This window comes from Peromyscus eremicus, chromosome 11 (genome assembly GCF_949786415.1).
Source record: "Peromyscus eremicus chromosome 11, PerEre_H2_v1, whole genome shotgun sequence".
Taxonomy (NCBI): Eukaryota; Metazoa; Chordata; class Mammalia; order Rodentia; family Cricetidae; genus Peromyscus; species Peromyscus eremicus.
In genome coordinates, this window is record NC_081427.1 from 5,916,549 (window position 1) to 5,937,792 (window position 21,244).

At 40.4% G+C, this 21,244-nt stretch overlaps 1 protein-coding gene across 1 annotated transcript; it reads right to left on the reverse strand.

The window, feature by feature from the left end:
- Nucleotides 1-1,075: 1,075 nt before the first annotated feature.
- LOC131921964 (zinc finger protein 58-like) lies at nucleotides 1,076-14,619 on the reverse strand. Its single transcript, XM_059276714.1, has 4 exons — nucleotides 14,449-14,619; nucleotides 12,331-12,457; nucleotides 7,153-7,248; nucleotides 1,076-2,981 (listed from the first exon to the last, which is right to left on the reverse strand). Exons 1-4 carry the CDS (start codon nucleotides 14,452-14,454, stop codon nucleotides 1,627-1,629), a joined length of 1,584 nt encoding a protein of 527 aa, XP_059132697.1. The 5' UTR covers nucleotides 14,455-14,619; the 3' UTR covers nucleotides 1,076-1,626.
- Nucleotides 14,620-21,244: the final 6,625 nt, after the last annotated feature.

A 21,244-nucleotide genomic window follows, 5' to 3' on the forward strand; every position in this document is an offset into this window, starting at 1 on the left:
TCAAATGTTTTTCTGCAGTTAAAAATCCCAAAGACAACACAATCCAGATTCTCTGTGTAATATTCATCTTCATGTGGCTTATTTTTTATATTAATTTTACTGTCTCTTTAAAGACTTTATTTTTTAAAACTATATATTTGTTTATATAACTATATATATCACCTGTTTTGTCTCTTTCAAGCCTACGTATATTTTACACACATTGTAAACTATTACACCTGAATCTGTCTTATTGTGAATCTATTGCTTTAAACTGCAGCAGCTGTGGCTGCTGGCTCCGCCCACCTCAGCTTCCCAACATGGCGGTGGTAGGTTTTCCTCCAGCTCTGGGAGCTATCATGGGTCTATGCTTTTATCCAAGCAGCGTGTAGCCCAGAAACCTCTTTTTTTGTTTTGTACTAGCAAAGGCTAAATCCACCACGCAGCTTAATGTGCCACTTGCAGAGGCCTCATTCCCACCATACTGCAGGTCCAGCGCGCATGCTAAGAACCCACCAGTAGCTCAAACTGGCAGTTGCCGCTCATTTGAGAGAGACAATTAGGAACTGTTTTTAGCTCTGTTTTAGAATCTTTTTTCTCAGTTTTTAGGTGGAAACTCTTGCCACCACGTTGGGCACCATTTGTTTGAAAACCTAGCCAAGCAAAAGTATATTACCAAATTAATATCACATCAGTTATAATTTGTGGAATAAGCATTAAATCCAATCAGAAAGCGATTGGTTGCTCTCATAACTTGTCTGTCATTATTGCTCTATGGGCACTGTTGTTTTTTTTTCTGGGGCACAGCACCTACACCTCATACTATCGATACCACAGCTGATGACTTCACCTCGTCAGCTGCAGCTGCTGCCTTGACGCTGAGGTCTTAGACTGGAAGAGCCTTCCTGTAGTTTTCACTAAGTCATTATCCTTTTATTTTACCAGTAAGGATTCAGGAGCCAGATACTGCATGACAACCTACTAGCTCAAAGAGTTTTTTACACACCAAGGGGAGATATTACAGGAGCTTGGATGACTCCACTGGGAAAAACAACAGTAACTATGCCACAGCCTAGATCACAATTTCAGGACACGGTAAAGGTTTTAGAGAATGTTTATAGTTACAGAACAAAGAGATTCATTAATCAAGGCATGTTTCAAATATACTGCTTCAACAAACTGTTGGATGTTACAGCAAAGAGAATTCTCTACTGTTCTCTGATGACATTCTTAGCATTTTGCTATTGGAAGTTAGATGTTCCTGTTTACAATCCAAAATAATTAGCCTATTATTCTCTACTAGAGTGGTTAGATCTGAACTGTTAGACCTAACCATACCATTAGAGGTGGGTTAGATCTGAACTGTTAGCAATTATTTTACCACACTTCACACATTCATGGAGTATGTAGTCAGAATGAATCTTTTGATGAATTTTAAGGGTTGAAAAAATAAACATTTTAAGACATTTGTAGGATTTCTCTCCCCTATGAACTATACCACGTGTTGAGTAAGGACATAAAGATTAACAAAGTTTTTGTCACATTCCCCACAATTTTAGGGATTGTCTTCAGAATGAATTTCCTTCTCTTTTTTATATTGACTCTGGATGAAGGTGAAGAGAACCTTCTGTCACACTCTTCACAGTTTTAGGGATTCTCTCCAGTATGAACTGTCTTGTGTCTCCTAAGGGATAAGGGATAAAGAAAGGCTTTGTGACATTTATCACACTTGTAGGGTTTCTCTCCACTATGACCCTTCTTGTGTATATGAAGGGATGAGAGATAATGAAAGGCTTTGTGACATTCTTCACACTTGTAGGATTTCTCTTCAATATGAACTCTCTTGTGTCTCCTAAGTGATGAGAGATAAGGAAAGGCTTTGTGACATTCTTCACACTTGTAGGGTTTCTCTCCAATATGAATTACCTTGTGTCTCCTAAGAGATGAGTGAAAATGAAAGGCTTTACCACATTCTTCACACTTGTACAATTTCTCTCCAGTATGAAGTGTTTGATGTTCCTGAAGATCCCTAGAACAGGAATATCGTTTGCCACATTGTACACAGGTATAAGGATTGTCTTCAGAATGGATTATTTGATGTCCTCTAAGGGATAAATATGAGTAAAAACATCTGCCACACTCTTCACACTTGTAAGGGTTGTCTTCAAAGTGAATTATTTGATGTCGTCTAAGGGATGAAGCTGCGGAAAAATATTTGCCACACTCTTTACACTTGTATTGTTCCTGTCCAGTATGAACCACCTTGTGTCTCTTAAGATCTGAGTGAAAAACAAAGGTTTTGTGACATTCTTCACACTTGTATCGTCTCTCTCCATGAATTTTATAATGTTTTTGAAGGATTGCAGAATGGGAAAACCTTTTGCCACACTCCTCACACTTGTAGGGATTGTCTTTGGAGTGAATTGTTTGATGTTGTCTAAGGTATGAAAATGAAGAAAAAAAACTGCCACACTCTTCACACTTGCATGGTTTCTCTGCAGAGTGAATTTTTTGATGCTGCTTCAGCACTGAAGGAGTGTAAAAGGATTTGCCACATTCTTCACACTTGTAGGGTTTCTCTCCAGAATGAATTTTTTGATGATGCTTCAGGAATGAAGGATAACAAAAAGCTTTGCCACATTCTTCACACTTGTAGGGTTTCTCTCCAGAATGAATTCTTTGATGTTGCTTCAGGAATGAAGGATAATAAAATAATTTGCCACATTCTTCACACTTGTGGGTTTTTTCATCAGTATGATTTTTCTGGTGTATAAAAAGTGATGAGCGAGTATTGAAGGCCTTATGACATTCTTTACATGTGTAGGATTTTTCTCCAGTATGAAGTCTCTGGTGTATGGAAAGTGTTTTATAAGAACTAAGGCCCTTACCACATTCTTTACACTGGTAGGGTTTCTCCCTTGTATGAATTCTCTGGCGTTGAATATTTAATGAGTTGCAGTCAATACCCTTGCTGTAATCATTATAATCATTGAATGTTGTTCCTGTTGAGCAAAAGTTGAGATATGAACAAAGCTTGGAAATATTCTTCATATGTAAAATGCTTATCTTTTTCAAAGGAAACATTTACTTAAATATATTGAAGCATCAGTGAGAAACTACAGTACATTTCAAAACTTATAGGCACTAAGCATAAATGATAAAATATTGTAGGTAGAAATAATCTATACTTATTCTAGAATAATGGCATGACGAAAATGAACCTAGACATAATGGCATAGTATTCAAAGTTTAATAACTAAGAAAGTTGTAAGGGTATTTTACAACAGAAATTAACCCATTAAACAATGAACCCCTGCAATTATAAATCAAGTAACCAAGCTGAGAAAAGAGAAAGTTAATTGTGACTGTATGATTTGAGCCATCATCTAAAAAGAACATTTTCATCCTCCAACAGAGTTTTAATTTGGAAGGTAGAAAAGTTATGCTGCACTAGAAGTAGATGGTCCCCCCAAAAATTAAATTTATAACTCAAAAATTTAGGACAGTATTTTATGGTTTATTTCGATGAGAAGAATATATAAAACTGAATCCTCCAGCTCTGATTAGACCAAGAGGTGAGTAAATCTTCTCCCTGCCAGAGTCCTATCTCTAGGACCTAGGCCCTGAGGCAGAACCCATGCCCTATCACTTCCACCCACTCTTGCCCCAACTGTAGACCAGTAGGGAAGACTCTGGCAGGCAGATCTCCCCACCAATACCCCCTAGGGACCCTGCAATCTGTAAGACCCACTCCCTTCCCCAAACCCACCCATCCCCCTGTGACCTCAGGGACAACCTGAGACACACTATCTGCAAGTTCTGATGGTACGAAGAGACGAATGACTGACTCTTGTCCCAGCCAGAGAGTCCTGTCTCTAGGACCTATGCCTTGGGGCACAAGTCATGCCTCCCCACCCCAAGTTGCAGGCCAGTAGGGAAGTCTCCTGTGGGCAAGTCTCTCATCAAACACCCCCCCCCATTAAACCCTGCAATCTACAACACCACTCCCTACCCAAACCCACCCATCTCCCTTTGACCTAAGTGGCTCACTAAGACACAGAATCCACCAGCTCTGATTAGATCAAGAGGTGAGTGACTCTTTGCCTAGCCAGAAAGTCCTGACTCCTAGAAAGTCCTAGGACCCAGGGCACAACCCATGACCCACCCCAAACCCCACTATTGCAGACAACTTGTGAAGACTCCAGTGGGCAGATCTCCCTTCCAATATCTCCCAAGGGACCCTGCAATCTATGAGACCAACTCCCTCTGCCCAAACCTTTGCAGCTCCCAGAGACACAGAATCTACCAGCTTGATTGCATCAAGAATTCTGATTGGTGCACCAAGAATTCTGACTGGACCCAAGAATGCAAGTTGGATCAAGAGTGGCCCCCTGAAACACAGACACAGGCAGCAAAGATTGAATTGAGAGCAGTTCCTTCAGCTACAGACACCTCTTGCACTGATTATGGAAGAGATTGGTAGACACCACTGCAAGCATACATACAACATAAAGAGCCATATGGCACCACCAGAACCTAGTGGTGCTGTGGGATGTATGGCAAATGTGTTGCTAATTAATCAATAAAACACTGATTGGCCGTTGGCTAGGCAGGAAGTATAGGCGGGGCAAGGAGGAGAATAAAGCTGGGAAGTGGAAGGCTGAGTCAGAGAGACACTGCCAGCCGCCACGATGAGAAACAGCTTGTGAAGATGCCGGTAAGCCACGAGCCATGTGGCAAAGTATAGATTAAAGGAAATGGATTAATTTAAGCTATAAGAACAGTTAGCAAGAAGCCTGCCACGGCCATACAGTTTGAAAGCAACATAAGTCTCTGTGTTTACTTGGTCGGGTCTGAGAGGCTGTGGGACTGGCAGGTGAAAGAGATTTGCCCTGACTGTGGGCCAGTCAAGAAAACTCTAGCTACAAATGGCGTCCAACGTGGTGGCAAGAGTTTCCACCTAAAAACTGAGAAAAAAGATTCTAAAATGGAGCTAAAAACAGTTCCTAATTGTCTCTCTCAAATGAGCGGCAGCTGCTGGTTTCAGCTACTGGTGGGTTCCTGGCGTGCATGCTCAACCTACAGTATGGCGGGAATCAGGCCTCTGCAAGTGGCACATTAAGCTGCGTGGTGGATTTAGCCTTTGCAGGTACAAAACAAAAAAAGAGGTTTTTGGGCTACATGCTGCTTGGATAAAAGCATAGACCCACGATAGCTCCCAGAGCTGGCGGTAAACGTAGCCATGTTGGGAAGCTGAGGTGGGCGGAGCCAGCAGCCACAGCTGCTGCAGTTTAAGGCAAGAGATTCACAATAAGACAGATTCAGATGTAATAGTTTACAATGTTTGTAAAAGATATGTAGGCTTGAAAGAGACAAAAAAGGTGATATATAGAGTTATAGAAACAAATACATAGTTTTAAAAAATAAAGTCATTAAAGAGACAGTAAAGGTAGTATAAAAAATAAGCCACGTAAAAATGAATATTACACAGAGAATCTGGATTGTGTTGTCTTTGGGATTTTTAACTGCAGAAAAACATTTGATTGTAAAAGCTGTTGAGTTATGCCAAAATGTATATTTTAAAGGTACCTTGACTTTAAAATTTGGATATAAGGATATGTTGCTTTGGAAAGGAGTCTCTGCTTTTGTTCCCACAGAAAGCCAAAGGCTATGGATTTGTTCAAGATTAAGATACATCAGGTTTGACCAGCCAAGACCCCCTGAAAGATCTCCGATGACACCATGGCCCAGATGATCCAACATCCAGAATGGTTTGAAAGCATCTGGTTCAGACGATACAGCCTCATGGATTATTCCATAATTCTAAAATTTTCTTTGTTTCCCCATAAGATACAGCGCCCTCCTCCAGCAGGAAGTAGTAAGAGAAGCTACGCCCAAATTCCCAAATTATATGTAATTTTACTTTGTTAAGGTTAAAACCTTCCTTTTTGAAAAAAAAAAAAGGGGGGGAAGTGCTGTGGGATGTATGGCAAATGTGTTGCTAATTAATCAATAAAACACTGATTGGCCGTTGGCTAGGCAGGAAGTGTAGGCGGGGTAAGGAGGAGAATAAAGCTGGGAAGTGGAAGGCTGAGTCAGAGAGACACTGCCAGCCGCCATGATGAGAAACAGCTTGTGAAGATGCCGGTAAGCCACGAGCCATGTGGCAAAGTATAGATTAAAGGAAATGGATTAATTTAAGCTATAAGAACAGTTAGCAAGAAGCCTGCCACGGCCATACAGTTTGAAAGCAACATAAGTCTCTGTGTTTACTTGGTCGGGTCTGAGAGGCTGTGGGACTGGCAGGTGAAAGAGATTTGCCCTGACTGTGGGCCAGTCAGGAAAACTCTAGCTACATAGTGGTTTTACAACAGCAAGACATGAAAATCACAACATTGAAGAAGCAGAAGAAAAGAACCTAAAAAATAACTTTGTGGAGGTGATAGAGGCCTTTAAAGAGAAATGAAAAATTCCCTTAAAGAAATTGAGAAAAAGACAAACAAAAATTAGAAATCAATAAATCCCTTAAAGAAAGCCAAGAAAACCAAGAAAAAGCAATCAAACAGGTGAAGGTAACAGTTCAAGATCTAAAAATTGAAACTGAAGCAATGAAGAAGACACAGAGCGAAGGAATGCTGGAAATAAAAATCTGAGTAATGAGCAGGAAGTAAAGAAGCGAGCAAAAGGAAACAAATACATGATATGGAAGACAGAATTTGGGGCATGGAGGATATGCTAGAGGAAATAGATCCATCAGTCAAAGAAAACACTTAACCCAAGAAAGTCATAACTCAAGACATGATGTTCACTTTGGTATTGAGATCTTTCGGCTAGAGTCTGCTCTCAAATTCTAAAACTAAATGACTCCCAGTCTGACCAGCACTGAGTTCTCTTTCCCTGAGTCTTACACTACAATGGAGAATCAACAAAAAGAAAAATCTTGGAAGTCACTGCAATAGGAGCCGGCTAGTGAGTAATACTTGGGGAAACACAAAGCTCAAAAGACTTAAAGCATCAGAAACTTCTGAGAGATGAGCTTTGACAGCCAAGACATGAAGGAGAGACCTAAAGAATGATTCCCACAGTGTCATGTTCCAGGGTAATGGGAAAGCCTGCCTTTCTGTGGGATATTTGGACTTCAACCCTGGCCCCAAACCCTTCATTCCTACACACCGGGCTGCATGTTGGCTGCTGCTTGTCTCTTCACATCTGAAGATTCTTGTCTTTGCTCCAAAAAGGTCACCAGGTGTGGCTTAGACATAGAAAGACCTGTTTGTAGAAAAAAAGAAGGAACAAGATTTTTTATGTGTTCTTTTACTTGGAATTGACATGTGCCTTACAGTACATGGCTTATAAGGAAAGAGATGATGTAATAAATGATTGCAGACAATCAGTTCCTTAAATGTTTTCTGACAGAATCACTACACTACATAAAGGAATTTACAATATCTAGATTCTGAATTTTATTTAAAGGAAAGAAAAACCCATTAAAACTGAATTGTGAGGCCCCTAGGACCCATCTCTAGGACACAACCATTCCCCAGGAACCACCATGAAACTCTGTCCCAGTTGACAGACAGCAGGCAAAACTCCAACCAGAAGGACCACCTCACCAAAACTCCCCACCAGATAATGCAATCTACATGCCCTGCCCCTATACCCATCCGCCTGAGACCCCAGCAACTTCCTGAGGCATGGAAACCAAATTGCCAGCTCTCATGGGACCAAGAGAGGAGGAGATGGGCAGATGTCAAGGCAAAAATACATACAACAACATAAAGAGCAATACGGCATCACCAGAACCTAGCCCTCCTACAACAGCAATAGCTGAACATCACAATGTAAAAGAAGCAGAAGAAAGTGAAGATGCTAGAGGCCTTTCAAGAAAAAATGAAAAATGAAATTGAGGAAAAGACAAACAAATATTGGAAGAAATCAATAAAGAAATAGAGGAAAAGACAAAAAAAAATTGGAAGAAATCAATACATCCCTTAAAGAAAGCCAAGAAAACCATGAAAAGGCAATTAAACATGGGAGGGATACAGTTGAAGACCTGAAAAGGGAAATAGAATCAATGAAGAAGACACAAACAGAGGGAATGCTTGAAAGAGAAAATCTGGGTAAACGAACAGGAAACACAGATGCAAGCATAACCAACAGAATACAAGAGATGGAAGAGAGGATCTCTGGTGTAGAGGATACAATAGAGGAAACAGATTCCTGTCACTCAAAGAAATACCAAAGCCAAAAGAGTCATAACACAAAATGTCCAGAAAATCAGGCACACCATGAAAAGGCCAAAACTACAAATAACAGGAATAGAAGAAGGAGAAGAATACCAACTCAAAGGCACAGAAAATATATTCAACAAGATCATAGAGAAAACTTTCCCAACTTAAAGAAAAAAAATACCTATGAAGATACAAGAAGCCTATAGAACACCAAACAGACTAGACCCCACAAAAAAGTCCCCTTACAACATAATAATTAAACAACTAAACCTACAGAATAAAGAAAGAATATTAAGAGCAGCAAAGGAAAAAGGCCATGTGACTTATAAAGGCAAACCTATCAAAATAACACCCGACTTCTCAATGGACACTTTGAAACCCAGAAGGACCTGGACAGATGTAATAAAGACACTAAGACCATGGATGCCAGCCTAGATTAATATACCTAGCAAAATTTTCAATCACCATAGACGGTGTGAACTAGACATTACAAGACAAAACCAGATTTAAACAATCTTACCCACAAATCAAGCCCCACAGAAAGCACTAGAAGGAAAATTCCAACCAAAGTAAGTCAGATACACCCTCGAAAACACAGGCAATAGATAACCACACAGCAGTAAATCCCAAAGAAGAGAAATACACACACACTACCACCAAGAGATAACAGGAATTAACAATCACTGGTCATTAATATCCCTTAATGTCAATGGACTTAATTCATCTATAAAAAGACACAGGCTAACAGAATGAATACAAAAACAGGACCCATCTTTCCACTGCATACAAGAAACACACCTCAATTTCATAGACAGACACTACTTCACAATAAAAGGCTGGGAAAGGTCTTTCCAATCAAATGGTCTTAAGAAGCAAGCTGGTATAGCTATCCTAATATCCAACAAAATAGACTTCAAGCTAAAATCAATCAAAAGAGATCAAGAAGGACATTACATACTCATCACAGGAAAGATCCACCAAGATTGAAGTTTCAATTCTGAACATTTATGCCCCAAACACAAGGGCACCCACATATGTAAAAGAAACATTACTAAAGCTTAAATCACACATTAAACCCTACACATTAATAGTGGGAGACTTCAACACCCCACTCTCACCACTGGACAGATCTGCCAAATTGAAACTTAACAGAGAAATAAGGGACTTAACTGATGTTATGACTCAAATGGACTTAATGATATCTACAGAAAATTCTACCCTAACAAAAAAGAATATACCTGGCCAGGCGGTGGTGGCGCATGCCTTTAATCCCAGCACTCGGGAGGCAGAGGCAGGCGGATCTCTGTGAGTTCGAGGCCACCCTGGGCTACCAAGTGAGTCCCAGGAAATCAGTAGCCCCCCTATAAACAAATGACAAATGGGCTGACAAAGAAATCAGAGAAACATCACCCTTTACAATAGCCACAAATAATATAAAATACCTTGGGGTAACTCTAAGCAAGTGAAGAAACTGTATGACAATAACTTTAAGTCCCTGAAGAAAGACATTGAAGAAGATGTCAGAAAATGGAAAGATCTCCCATGCTCATGGAAAGGTAGGACTAACATAGTAAAAATGGCAATCTTACCAAAAGCAATCTATAGATTCAGTGCAATCCCCATCAAAATCCCAACACAATTCTTCATCAACCTGGAAAGAACAATACTCAACTTCACTTGGAAAAACAAAAAACCCAGGATAGCCAAAAGAATCCTGGACAATAAAACAGCCTCTGGAGGCACCATGATCCCTGACTTCAAGCTCTACTACAGAGCTACAGTAATAAAAACAGCTTGGTACTGGCATAAAAACCGACATGTGGACCAATGTAATCGAACAAAGACCCTGACATTAATCTGCACATGTATGAACACCTAATTTTTGACAAAGAAGCCAAAACTGTACAATGGAAAAAAGAAAGCATCTTCAACAAATGGTGCTAGCATAACTGGATGTCAATAAGTAGAAGATTGCAAATAGATCCATATCTGTTACCATGCACAAAACTTAAGTCCAAGTGGATCAAAGACCTCAACATAAATCCAGTTACTCTGAACCTGATAGAAGAGAATGTAGGAACTAGTCTTCAACACATTGGCACAGGAGACCACTTTCTAAATATAACACCAGGAGCACAGACACTGAGAGAAACAATTAATAAATGGGACCTCTTGAAACTGAAAAGCTTTTGTAGGGCAAAGGAAATGGTCAATAAGACAAAACGACAGCCTACAGGATGGGAAAAGATCTTCACCAACCCCACATCTGACAAGGGGCTGATATCCAGAATATATAAAGAACTAAAAAAACTAGATATCAAAATACTTAACAATCCAATTAAAAAATGGGCTATAGAGCTAAACAGAAAATTCTCAACAGAAGCTCAAATGGTTGAAAGACACTGCTGGCACTGGTTCAGAGGGTTCCTGAGCTGGCCTACTCTGGTGATCGGATGGCTGAACACCCTAACTGCCATGATAGAACCCTCATCCAGTGACTGATGGAAGCAGATGCAGAGATCCACCACCAAGCCCCAGGCGGATCTACAGGAGTCCATTCAACAAGAAAGAGGAGGGATTATATGAGCAAGTGATATCGACACCATGATTGGAAAAAGTACAGAGACAACTAGCCAAACTAGTGGAAACACATGAACTGTGGACCAATAGCTGAGGAGCCCCCATGATACTGGTCTAGGCCCTCTGAATGAGCAAGACAGTTGTTTAGCTTGAACTGTTTAGGGGGCCCCCAGGCAGAGAGACTGGGACCTGTCCTTAGTTCCTCAACCCAACTTTTTGGAACCTAGGGCCTATGCTGAGACACTTAGCTCAGCCTTGGTACAGGGAGGAGGGGATTGGACCTGCCTCATCAGAATCTACCACACTCTGCTGACTCCACAGGGCAGACCTTGCCTTGGAAAAGGTGTGAATGGAAGGTGGATTGGGGAGAGGGGAGTCTGGGCAGTGGGAGGAGGTAAGACAGGGGAATCTGTGGTTGATATGTAAAATAAATAGAAAATCTCTTAATAAAAAATAAAAAGTTGGCCAGTGGCATGCACCTGAAACTACATACTAGGTGGGCAGGACAGGCAGGTCCTAGGGGCTTGTCAGCCGACAAGTCCAGCTAAATGGCTGCTGCAGGTTCAGTGAGAAACTGTTTTAAAACATAGCCGGCCACGGAGGTTCATGCCTTTAAAGTGGCTGTTCAAAGTTTATCAAGTTGACCTACATGGAAGCACTCATCTCTGTCAGCCTGGACTGTCCAGAGTCACAAAGAGGAGGCAAAAACACAAAAAACAACAACAAGAAACAAACCAAACCAAACAAACAAACACAAACAAACAAAAAAAAAAACCCTGAATTTTGAAACACTTTAATTAACAAGTGTACTTGAGGTCTCATGCCACTGAATTTCTAAGAGTCCCACTGGAGTGAAGGAAATATACACCTAACACAGAAATGTAAAACACAAAAAGAGACAAACAGTGAAATGGTTCTTTTTGAACATGTTATTTTAATTTTACATGTGCATTGGTGCTTTACTTGCAGGGACGTCTGTGTGAGGATGAAATGTTAATCAAATTAATCTCTACAAACAAAAAAATTAGAGTCAGGCATTGGGGTGAAAAACCTGAAAGATCAGAGACACAATGGAATAGACACAGTGACTTCCTACATCTTCGGTTCCTTGATCCTAAAGAGCTCAGATCCTGTCTCAGCCCTAACTTACCACTTCCGGTCCATCTTTCTACAAGCCTCTGAAGCTCTGTGGTCAGCTAGTGGCTAGCATCACCCTCTGACTCCAGGCAAGCTTTATTTGTCAGAACACAATCAACATGAGAGTGTCAGACCTTGGGATTACAGACAGTTGTGAACTGCCATATGGGTGCAAGGAATTGAACCCTGATACTCTAGAAGAGCAGTCAACGTTCTGAACAACTGAGCCATCTCTCCAGTCCTGAAATGATTTTTAATACAGCAATCTCCCTAATTTTTCTGAAAACAAAGGATATGAAAATGGCTGTTGAAATTCTCCCATGAGATACCGTAGAAATTGAGGAAGCTACATGTTGATGGTGAAATAAGAATTCACTTATTCTTATATGGATGAGAGCCTCACCAAGGAACACAAGGTGGCTGTAATTCTCCAACATCACATCCCTGTACAAATTCCACTGAGCAGGCTCCAGGCATTCCCTCTCTTCTGCAGAGAACTCAATGGCCACATCCCTGAAGGACAGCATTTCCTGAAATAAAGATCAATGAATGATACTGCACTTTAGTTTAATTAAAACCATTAACAATATTAAGATATTAACAGCAATGATATATTAATATAAATATATATAATATAAAGAGAATAGAGACTGGTCCTATTGTCAAGGCTAAAACAACAGAATGGACAGAGTAGATACATTAGGAACTCCTGCATCTCCTGTCAGTATCCTCAGAGATACCTTTTCAGAGAATCAGACAAAACTGAAGATTGATGGGAAGTCCAAGCCAGATGCAAAGGGAGGACTGGATTCCTGATCAGGTTCCTAACAGTAGTGACCTTCCATTCAGAGCAGCCTATGTCCTGATCAAAGGACATAGTGCTTAAAATACACACAGTGGAACCCATGGTGAAAGGTCAGGGGAAGGCATCCCAGCTGCAGCTGCAGAAAAAGACCCAGGAATGTAACCACAGCAGCCACATCAGTCAAGAACTGCAGAATGGAAATGAAGAAATAATGGAGTCTCAGATTAGATATGAAAGGAGCAACCTGGAAGAAATAAATAAAACGAGAAGAAATCAGCATCAGGTCATGACAGTAACAAACACAGATTAATATCTAAAAAGAATGAACAATCACTACAAATAGGAATATTTAAGCAAGGCATTGAGAATTCTTTTTCACAGAGTAAATGCAAACAATTACCTAGTCTCCAAAAGTTAGTCTTCCACAAAAAAAGTATGTTAGTGAAAACACATTAAATTACATGTGAAATGTGTCAACAGAAGTTAACCACAAGTAGTTCTTAAGTCAGCAAAGTGCTGATTTCATGGATTTGTCATGGCGCTCACTGTAAGAAACATGAAATGAACCACAGAAAGTATTTCTCATGACCATGAAGTTAAATGTTTTCAGACACACACTCGGGTATCCAAGACACCCTTGAATTTGCTATGAAGCAGGGGAGGACCAGAGGGTCCTGTCTCCCTTCACAAATGCCGAGATGACAGGGATGTGCAATACAGTAGACTGATGTTTCTTTTCTATCACAGGTCTGTTTACTTTAAATCACATGAATACACACAGTCTGTGAGTTCTTCCTCACCCTGCTGAGGACACAAAAGCCTGGCACTGGAATACAAGTCCATGAGAGTTTTTCCTCTGTGCCTAGACACCCTGCTTATGGACTAGCTCAACACTTCAAGACAAAATCAAAATGTGTTGACACAACCACTGTGCTCCACCCGACAGAAGGGATGGAAGACCTTTCAAAGTTAAGAAAACACAGTCCTTAAGGTGAGGCCTGGAGTCAGCTTCTCCAGTTCCCATTCTTCCTGCAGAGAATCCTTCTGTGTGTGTTTGGGCGGGGGTGTATGTGTGTTCTCTCACCCTAGTCAAAGCTTCTATTGCAGCGGATACTGGCAGATCTGTTGACGGGCTCCTGAATTTCCTAGCTGTGACCTTTGTTTCACTTCGAAATTTGTCTCTCTTAATTCTCTAACTGGAAGAGATCCCAATCATGACCTCAAGACCCTTACATTAGGCGGCTGCAGAGTTCAGGAAGAACCAGAAACCCTGTTTGCACTACAGATTCTGAGAAATCTGACAGCGTCCATGTGAGAACGGCTCAGCTAGAGAAGCATGCTTCCCCATCAAAGCTGCTCACTGAGCTCCCATCTCCACCTCAGGAGCAGGCAGTCAGCTGACCATCATTAGTTTGCAATCCTGGACTTTGCACTATCATCTACTCCGCGCTACCAGGCAGCTCTCCTGTCCCGGAAGCACAAGACAGACTTCGGGCTGCAACGCGGCGTCCTAAGGAAATCACTTAGGGTGCAGTCTCTATCGCCCTCTCCCTAGCCCTGACCTGCAACATCACATGACCCAGCCAGTTCAGCACAGCACCTGCAAGGCAGCCTCTTCCACGCTCTCTCTCTCTCTCCAAACCCAGGTCCATTCCCTCCAAAACCGATCCCCGGACCCCGCACAGGGCCTCAGGCTGCGCTGCACCCTGGACTAACCTCCATGTCTGAGACGCAAGAGGAATGTACAGCAGGCAGGACTCTCGCGCAACTTTGATAAAGTTGCACACGTGTGGACTGAAGTCCAGGAGGGAATTTCCTGGAGGGCTCAATGTGATGTCACAGTGCCACAGACTACATTTCCCAGAAGTCTCTGAGAAAGAATTGTGGGAACCCAGGTGTGGCCTTTTCTCTTATTGTGGATTCCAGTCTGGCTGCCTGCAGCAGAGTATTGGAGGAAGGAGCTGAGTGAGCAGGACATGCCTGGGGCATGAACCTGGTGGTCACTTCCAGATCCACAACATAAGAAGTATGAGTGTGAGTCGAGCATTTGACGGGAATATTAGCCGTGTATTCTGACCCATATGTTGTGATTTGAATCTTACTACAGTGTAGCTAGAGTTTTCCTGCCTGGCCCACAGTCAGGGCAAATCTCTCTCACCCGCCAGTCCCACAGCTTCTCAGACCCGACCAAGTAAACACAGAGACTTATATTGGTTACAAACTGTATGGCCGTGGCAGGCTTCTTGCTAACTGTTCTTACAGCTTAAATTAATCCAATTCCATTAATCTACACTTTGCATACCGGTACTTTACATCTTCCTTGTCCTGATAGCGGCTGGCAGTCTCTCCCACTCAGCCTTCCACTTCCCAGAATTCTTCTCTTTGTCCCGCCTATACTTCCTGCCTAGCCAATGGCCAATCAGTGATTTATTTACTGACCAATCAGCAACACACTTGACATACAGACCATCCCACAGCACTTCCCCTTTTCTTTTCTTAAAAAGGAAGGTTTTAAACTTTACACATCTCCAAAGTCAGCTTGGTATATTTGGGAATTTGGGCGTAGCTTCTCTTACTACTTCCTGCTGGAGGGGGGCGCTGTATCTTATGGGGACACAAAGAAAATTTTAGAATTATAGAATAGTCCATGAGGGTATGTCGTCTGAGCCAGAAAAAATTATGGACAGAAAGTGAACCTTGGCAAAGAGCTTGCAGTAATTTTTTGGGAGAAATTAACAGCAAATATCCCAAAAGCGATAGAATTGATCTTATAAAGAGAGCTGATTGGATCTTGCCTCGAATTGTACGGGTAAAGCCCATATCTGGAGTTCGTACATTTTATACAGATGCCAACAAACAAGGAAAGGCAGGTTACAAATCAGAAAATTTAAGTAAAGTGGTTCAAAGTCCTTATAATTCAGTTCAAAAATCAGAATTATATGCTATTCTGTTGGTATTAATGGATTTTTCAGAACCTCTCAACATAGTAACTGACTCTCAGTATGCTGAAAGAGTAGTATTACATATTGAGACTGCAGAATTTATCCCTGATGCTTCAGAATTAACTTCATTATTTATTCAATTACAAGATACAATCAGGAAAAGGAGTCATCCTTTATATATAACTCACATTCGATCCCATACTGGTCTGCCAGGCCCTCTAGCACAAGGCAATGATGAAATTGATAAGTTATTAATAGGAAATGTGCTGGAGGCCTCAGAATGTCATAAAAAAACATCATGTCAATAGTAAAGGTTTAAAAAAGGATTTTTCCATAACCTGGCAACAAGCCAAAGAAATAGTAAAGAAATGTCCTACTTGTTCCTTCTACAATCAAACGCCATTACCAGCAGGATGTAACCCAAAGGGTACTCAAAGGAATGAAATCTGGCAGATGGACGTGTTTCACTTTGCAGAATTTGGAAAACTGAAATATGTACACCACACTATCGATACTTATTCAGGATTTCAGTGGGCAACTGCTTTGAGTTCTGAAAAAGCTGATTCTGTAATCACTCATTTGCTAGAAGTTATGGCCATCATGGGTATACCTGCACAAATCAAAACTGATAATGCTCCGGCATATGTCTCTGTTAAAATGAAACAGTTTTTTGCTTATTACAATATAAAGCATATTACAGGCATACCACATAATCCTACAGGTCAAGCAGTTATAGAAAGATCAAACAGAACTCTAAAGGATATGCTAAATAAACAGAAAGGGGCAACAAAAACCCCCAGAAATAGACTGCATAATGCTCTATTAACTTTGAATTTTCTTAATGCCAATGAGAAAGGAACAACAGCTGCAGAGAGACATTGGATAATAGAAAAAACTACAGAATTAAATCAGCCTATATATTTTAAGGATGTGCTGACCTCAGAATGGAAACCAGGGTATGTGTTACATTGGGGACGAGGTTTTGCTTTTGTTTCTACAGGAGAAGATAAGTTGTGGGTACCATCAAAATTGATAAAGGTTCGATTTGAACAAGAGAAACCTCTTAATTAGAGGAGGTGATAGCTCATCAACCAACATGAACATCCAATTTAAACTAACTTATACCAGTAACACATGTCTTTTCATTTAATCAGATAATAACTTGCCAAAAAGGAACATCCCCAAAATTAGTCTTGGGGAAAGGTTTTTGTTTTTGTCTTTTAGGAGAATGAAGGTTAAGGAATCTGAAGAACACTGGACAAATAAGACAACTGAAGGAAAGGGACAAATCATCTATCCCAGGAAGCAGAGTGAAATGGCGTATGGGTATATATTATCTAAAAAATTTTATGTCTTCCTAAATGTTTGTTTCTGCTTTTCTCTAAAGATTTAACACTATTGGTCTTCTAATAGTCCCAGTCCAATTAAAATTTAAAGCTGACTTTGGAGTTGGAGAATGGCTCTCTCCTTCTTTAAACTCAAGCATGTTGTTAAAAGGAAAATGCAAACTCCCTGTATCATGCCAGAATAAAAGAGCCATCTTCTGCTATGAGACAGGAGAAAAGCCAAATTAATTAAAGGACTATTCTATTACTAATCTCAACTCTTTGATTCTATTCTGATTCTTTAAACTTTTCTTAAAGTATAAATTTTATATCAAAACTTACAAGATTAATATATATATATATATATATATATATATATACATTTTAAACTTTGCTAAGATATAAATGGTCATATAGAGTACTGATTAATTCTAGAAAAAAGGCTTCAATTAGCTGCATATATATGTCTTTGTGCTCGAGTCTCTTATCAGTTTTCTGCAGGAATTCACGGCCAGGCCTAACATCAACTGATGTCTCCAGGAAGAAGTTGGGGCCCCACAACAACAACAATTCCATGTGGACAATAATAACATCACTAAGCTGACAAACATCACCTACAGATCAGCTTTGAACTACAAGGTGCTCAGAGCAATTTTGAGATGACTAGCTGAGATGATCCAGTCTCAAAGACTACTTGAATAAGGACTTGAGATAAAACCTGAACTTTGGCATTATACACAGAATGGATAATGAAGGATATAGTTACCTTTCCTAGAATTTGACAATTAACCTAAAATTTTTCTTTCAGGATAAAGATAACTTCGCCCATACCCAGCAGGAAGCAATGTTAAGAATACGACGCCCACATTCCCAAAGAGGTGGTGTGGGGTGGGTGGTTTTTTGGTCTTTTTAATGGGTTTTGGGTCTGGGATAATTTTCATTGTTTAGGGGGGTTGGTTACAAGTTGTTGTCAAGGGTTAGGAAAAGACTAAGCAGATTAGATTTAAGGTTCTTATTTAAAAAAAAAAGAGAGAGAGAAAGAAAGAAGAAGAAAAAGACAATTACTAGTTTTAAATACTTTACATTGGATTGGATTGTTTTATATTGTATACAAATTATATATATTGAAATTGATATTGTTAGAAAATGCTATATGTATATTTCTAATTGTACTTATATCGTTCATTTAACAATGCAATTTTCTGATCCTTGAATGTTATTATTACCATTAGGATATAAAGAAATGATAGTTAGTAGTTAGACATTACAATAGAACTTGTAGTCATATTAGATATGTTTTAAAAATTGAGCAGATATATTTTAGATAGGTCATCTTCAAACCCTTCAGAGATCTACAGAATATGGTATTTAAAATGTTTTAATAACTTAGAAAATTTTTCTTTTTTGTTATGACTATGAGACATGTCAGCTCCTGGCAGTACCAATCTACTTCAGAGAAAATATGGGCATTGAAGAAACTGCGTATGGAGTTAGCTTTCATTGTGGCAAAAGTTAGCCACTGGACAACAAAGTATCCTCGAATCAACTGCTGACAAAATGGACAGACAGGACATGAAACAAAGGACTACTGATTCTTGCCTAAACAAGCGTGGTTATGGCTTTATCAAAAGGCATCTTCTGAGGCCAGGACAATATGGCACCATCCCTGACGTGGCCTTCGCAACTCGGAAAAGGTACAGTGCCCTTTTCTTCGAAGGCAGCTGAACAGGCAGTGGGCCGATGGCTTCTGATGTGCTGTGGAATAGCAGCTGAAACAGTTATTCTTGAAGAGTAACTAAGCTCACGCCTCTCAATAGTAGACTGGCATTTGATAGAGAGATGTGGAGAAGAACGGGATGCTGAGATGAAGCCATATGTACACAGCCAAGAAGAATGGAGAGCTGAACTAAAAAAAAACCATCAACATTTTCCAGAATTTAAAATCCTGAATCATGACATGACATTAGTGGAATTCAGGTGTTTCTGGTGCATGGACTGCTCTCACCCAATGTGAGGTTGAACTGTTGACCTTGTGTACATCCTACTTCACAAATGAGTCTGTCAGATATGCTAAGCCTATATAGGCTGAAGATGATGCCCCAGCATTGCGGAGAAACCTCAGGTGACTGTCCAGGCAGTTGGCTGTTTCTGTCAACTCACAAATTTTTTGGAAGTTGCTTGCATGCACTTTCTGTTTTTATTTTTGTTAGCTAATATTATTTCCTTCTTGGGTCTCTGAGGGAGTTGAAGATTAGTTAGTTATAGTTGAAGGTTAGTTAGTTGAAGATTAATTAGGATAGAAAGTGAATTAGATACATTTTGGACTTAACAAAATAGGATAATGAAATTATCATCTCTGAATTTGTCAAATACAAATGGACTAGACATTGTTTAGACATTTATTATTTGTATATATTGTATATAGTTATTGTACTTTTGTATATAGTTTTTCTTTTGTTAGTTATAACCTTTTTCTTTTTTTTCTTTTTATTAAAATAGAAAAGGGGAAATGTGGTGGTATTTTACTTGTACTGAAATGTGATTTTAATTGTATGTTAATAAATAAAGTTGCCTGGGGGTCAGAGTTATAGAGCCATAGCAAGTGCGTGGCGGTGGTGGTGGCGGCGGCGGCGGCGGCGGCGGCGGCGGCGGCGGCGCACGCCTTTAAGGACCTGGAGGGCGGTACATACAGGCAATGACAAGGCAGTCACGTGTTTAGTTTACAACCAATGAGAAGGCAGAACATCTAGAGTATTTAAAGACATACACACAGGAAGTAGGCCTCTTTTTCGGAGAGCTCTCTTGGCTGAAGCAGGATAGCTGAAGCAGGAAGGGTAAGGCTCTTAGTTCTGACCTCTTGGCTTTCTTCTCTGAATCGGCTCTGTGTTTCTTATTTAATAAGACGGTTGGTTACATCTACACTACAGCGTTTAAAAATAATCCATTGACTCTGTTTTACTTTAAACTAATGAAGCAATACACTAATGTGGGAATGAGAAGTACCTTTTAAAGATGATTTTGAAACCAGCCGTCAGACCGTGCTCCTAGCTGCTCTGCGGTTTCCTTGACACATGGACCAGAGGTGAAAGTCTGCACTGGGAAATTTAAAGAGACCTTGTATCTAAGCAAAAAGGGAAAGTCAAAACAAAACAAAACTAAACAAACACATGTGAAAGCAGTTGAGTATAATGTGGGCTTTGTCTGAATATGCTGTCCTACGAATAAATAATAAATAGTAAATAATCCTGTTCCTCTGTACGGACACTCTGTGTGAGCCATACTTGATTCTGACTCCACGGCTTGTAAAACAGTTTTTTGAGAACATTGGAATCCCTACAGTGTATTGATGAGGGACACAGAGACGATATAATCAATGAACAAAGTTAAATGTCCAACTCTCTGACACTTACTTGCAAAGATCTCCCATAATCCATCTCAGGAGTTTTCACCTGTCCTTCTTTCCCTTGAAAACTTTCAACTAGTAATCTCTGTAAGCCATTTAGTTTTTGTGAGAGCTCTACTAGAATTTTACCAGTGTCTCCATGGTTTTTCACAAACTCAGATCCATATTAACCACCAGGTGTGTGCTAGGAGCTCATGCTTACCTCCCTAGTGAAGGGTCATTGGTCCTGGGTCATTCACTCAGGACTGAAGCACAGATAGCTCACACTGTCTAAACAGTCCAGTTTCTTATAGTTCTGTCATGAGTATATGGTGGGGTTCCAATTCCACTTAGCGATCACCATGTTCCATGAAGTGTGACCACACAGGGACTGTTAGGAGGGACACTGAACATCTGACCAGTCATATGGTGAGGCTGTTCTCTTTAATAGTGCTGCAGACAATCATGGTGACCTCCATGCACTTCCTGTCTACACATCTAGTACAATGTAGACAGTGCTGTCATGTTCTACTGTCTTGGGACAGTGTCAGCCCCATCTCAGTTTCCTTCTACTTTGGGTGCTGACCCTGGAGAAACTTTCCTAGAAGTAACTTTTTTGTTTGTTTGCTTGTTTTGTTTTTCAAGACAGAGTTTCTCTGTGTAGTTTTGCGCCTTTCCTGAAACTCACTTGGTAACTCAGGCTGGCCTTGAACTCACAGAGATCCGCCTGGCTCTGCCTCCTGAGTGCTGGGAATAAAAGTGTGGGCCACCATGCCCGGCTAGAAGTACCGATTTTAGCATCAGCCCCTGCAGTGGTCTTTCACCTTGCAAATGAAATTGCACTTTCACCAGATAGAGACTTC

What these genes read in the sequence shown, in the direction of transcription:
- LOC131921964 (XM_059276714.1), bottom strand. An exon ending in CAGCCACCTTGTGTTCCTTG is followed by an intron (nt 7,249 to 12,330) that starts GTGAGGCTCTCA and finishes TTCTACAAACAG; the next exon opens with GTCTTTCTATGTCTAAGCCA. An exon ending in AGCAGCCAACATGCAGCCCG is followed by an intron (nt 2,982 to 7,152) that starts GTGTGTAGGAAT and finishes TTTGCTCAACAG; the next exon opens with GAACAACATTCAATGATTAT.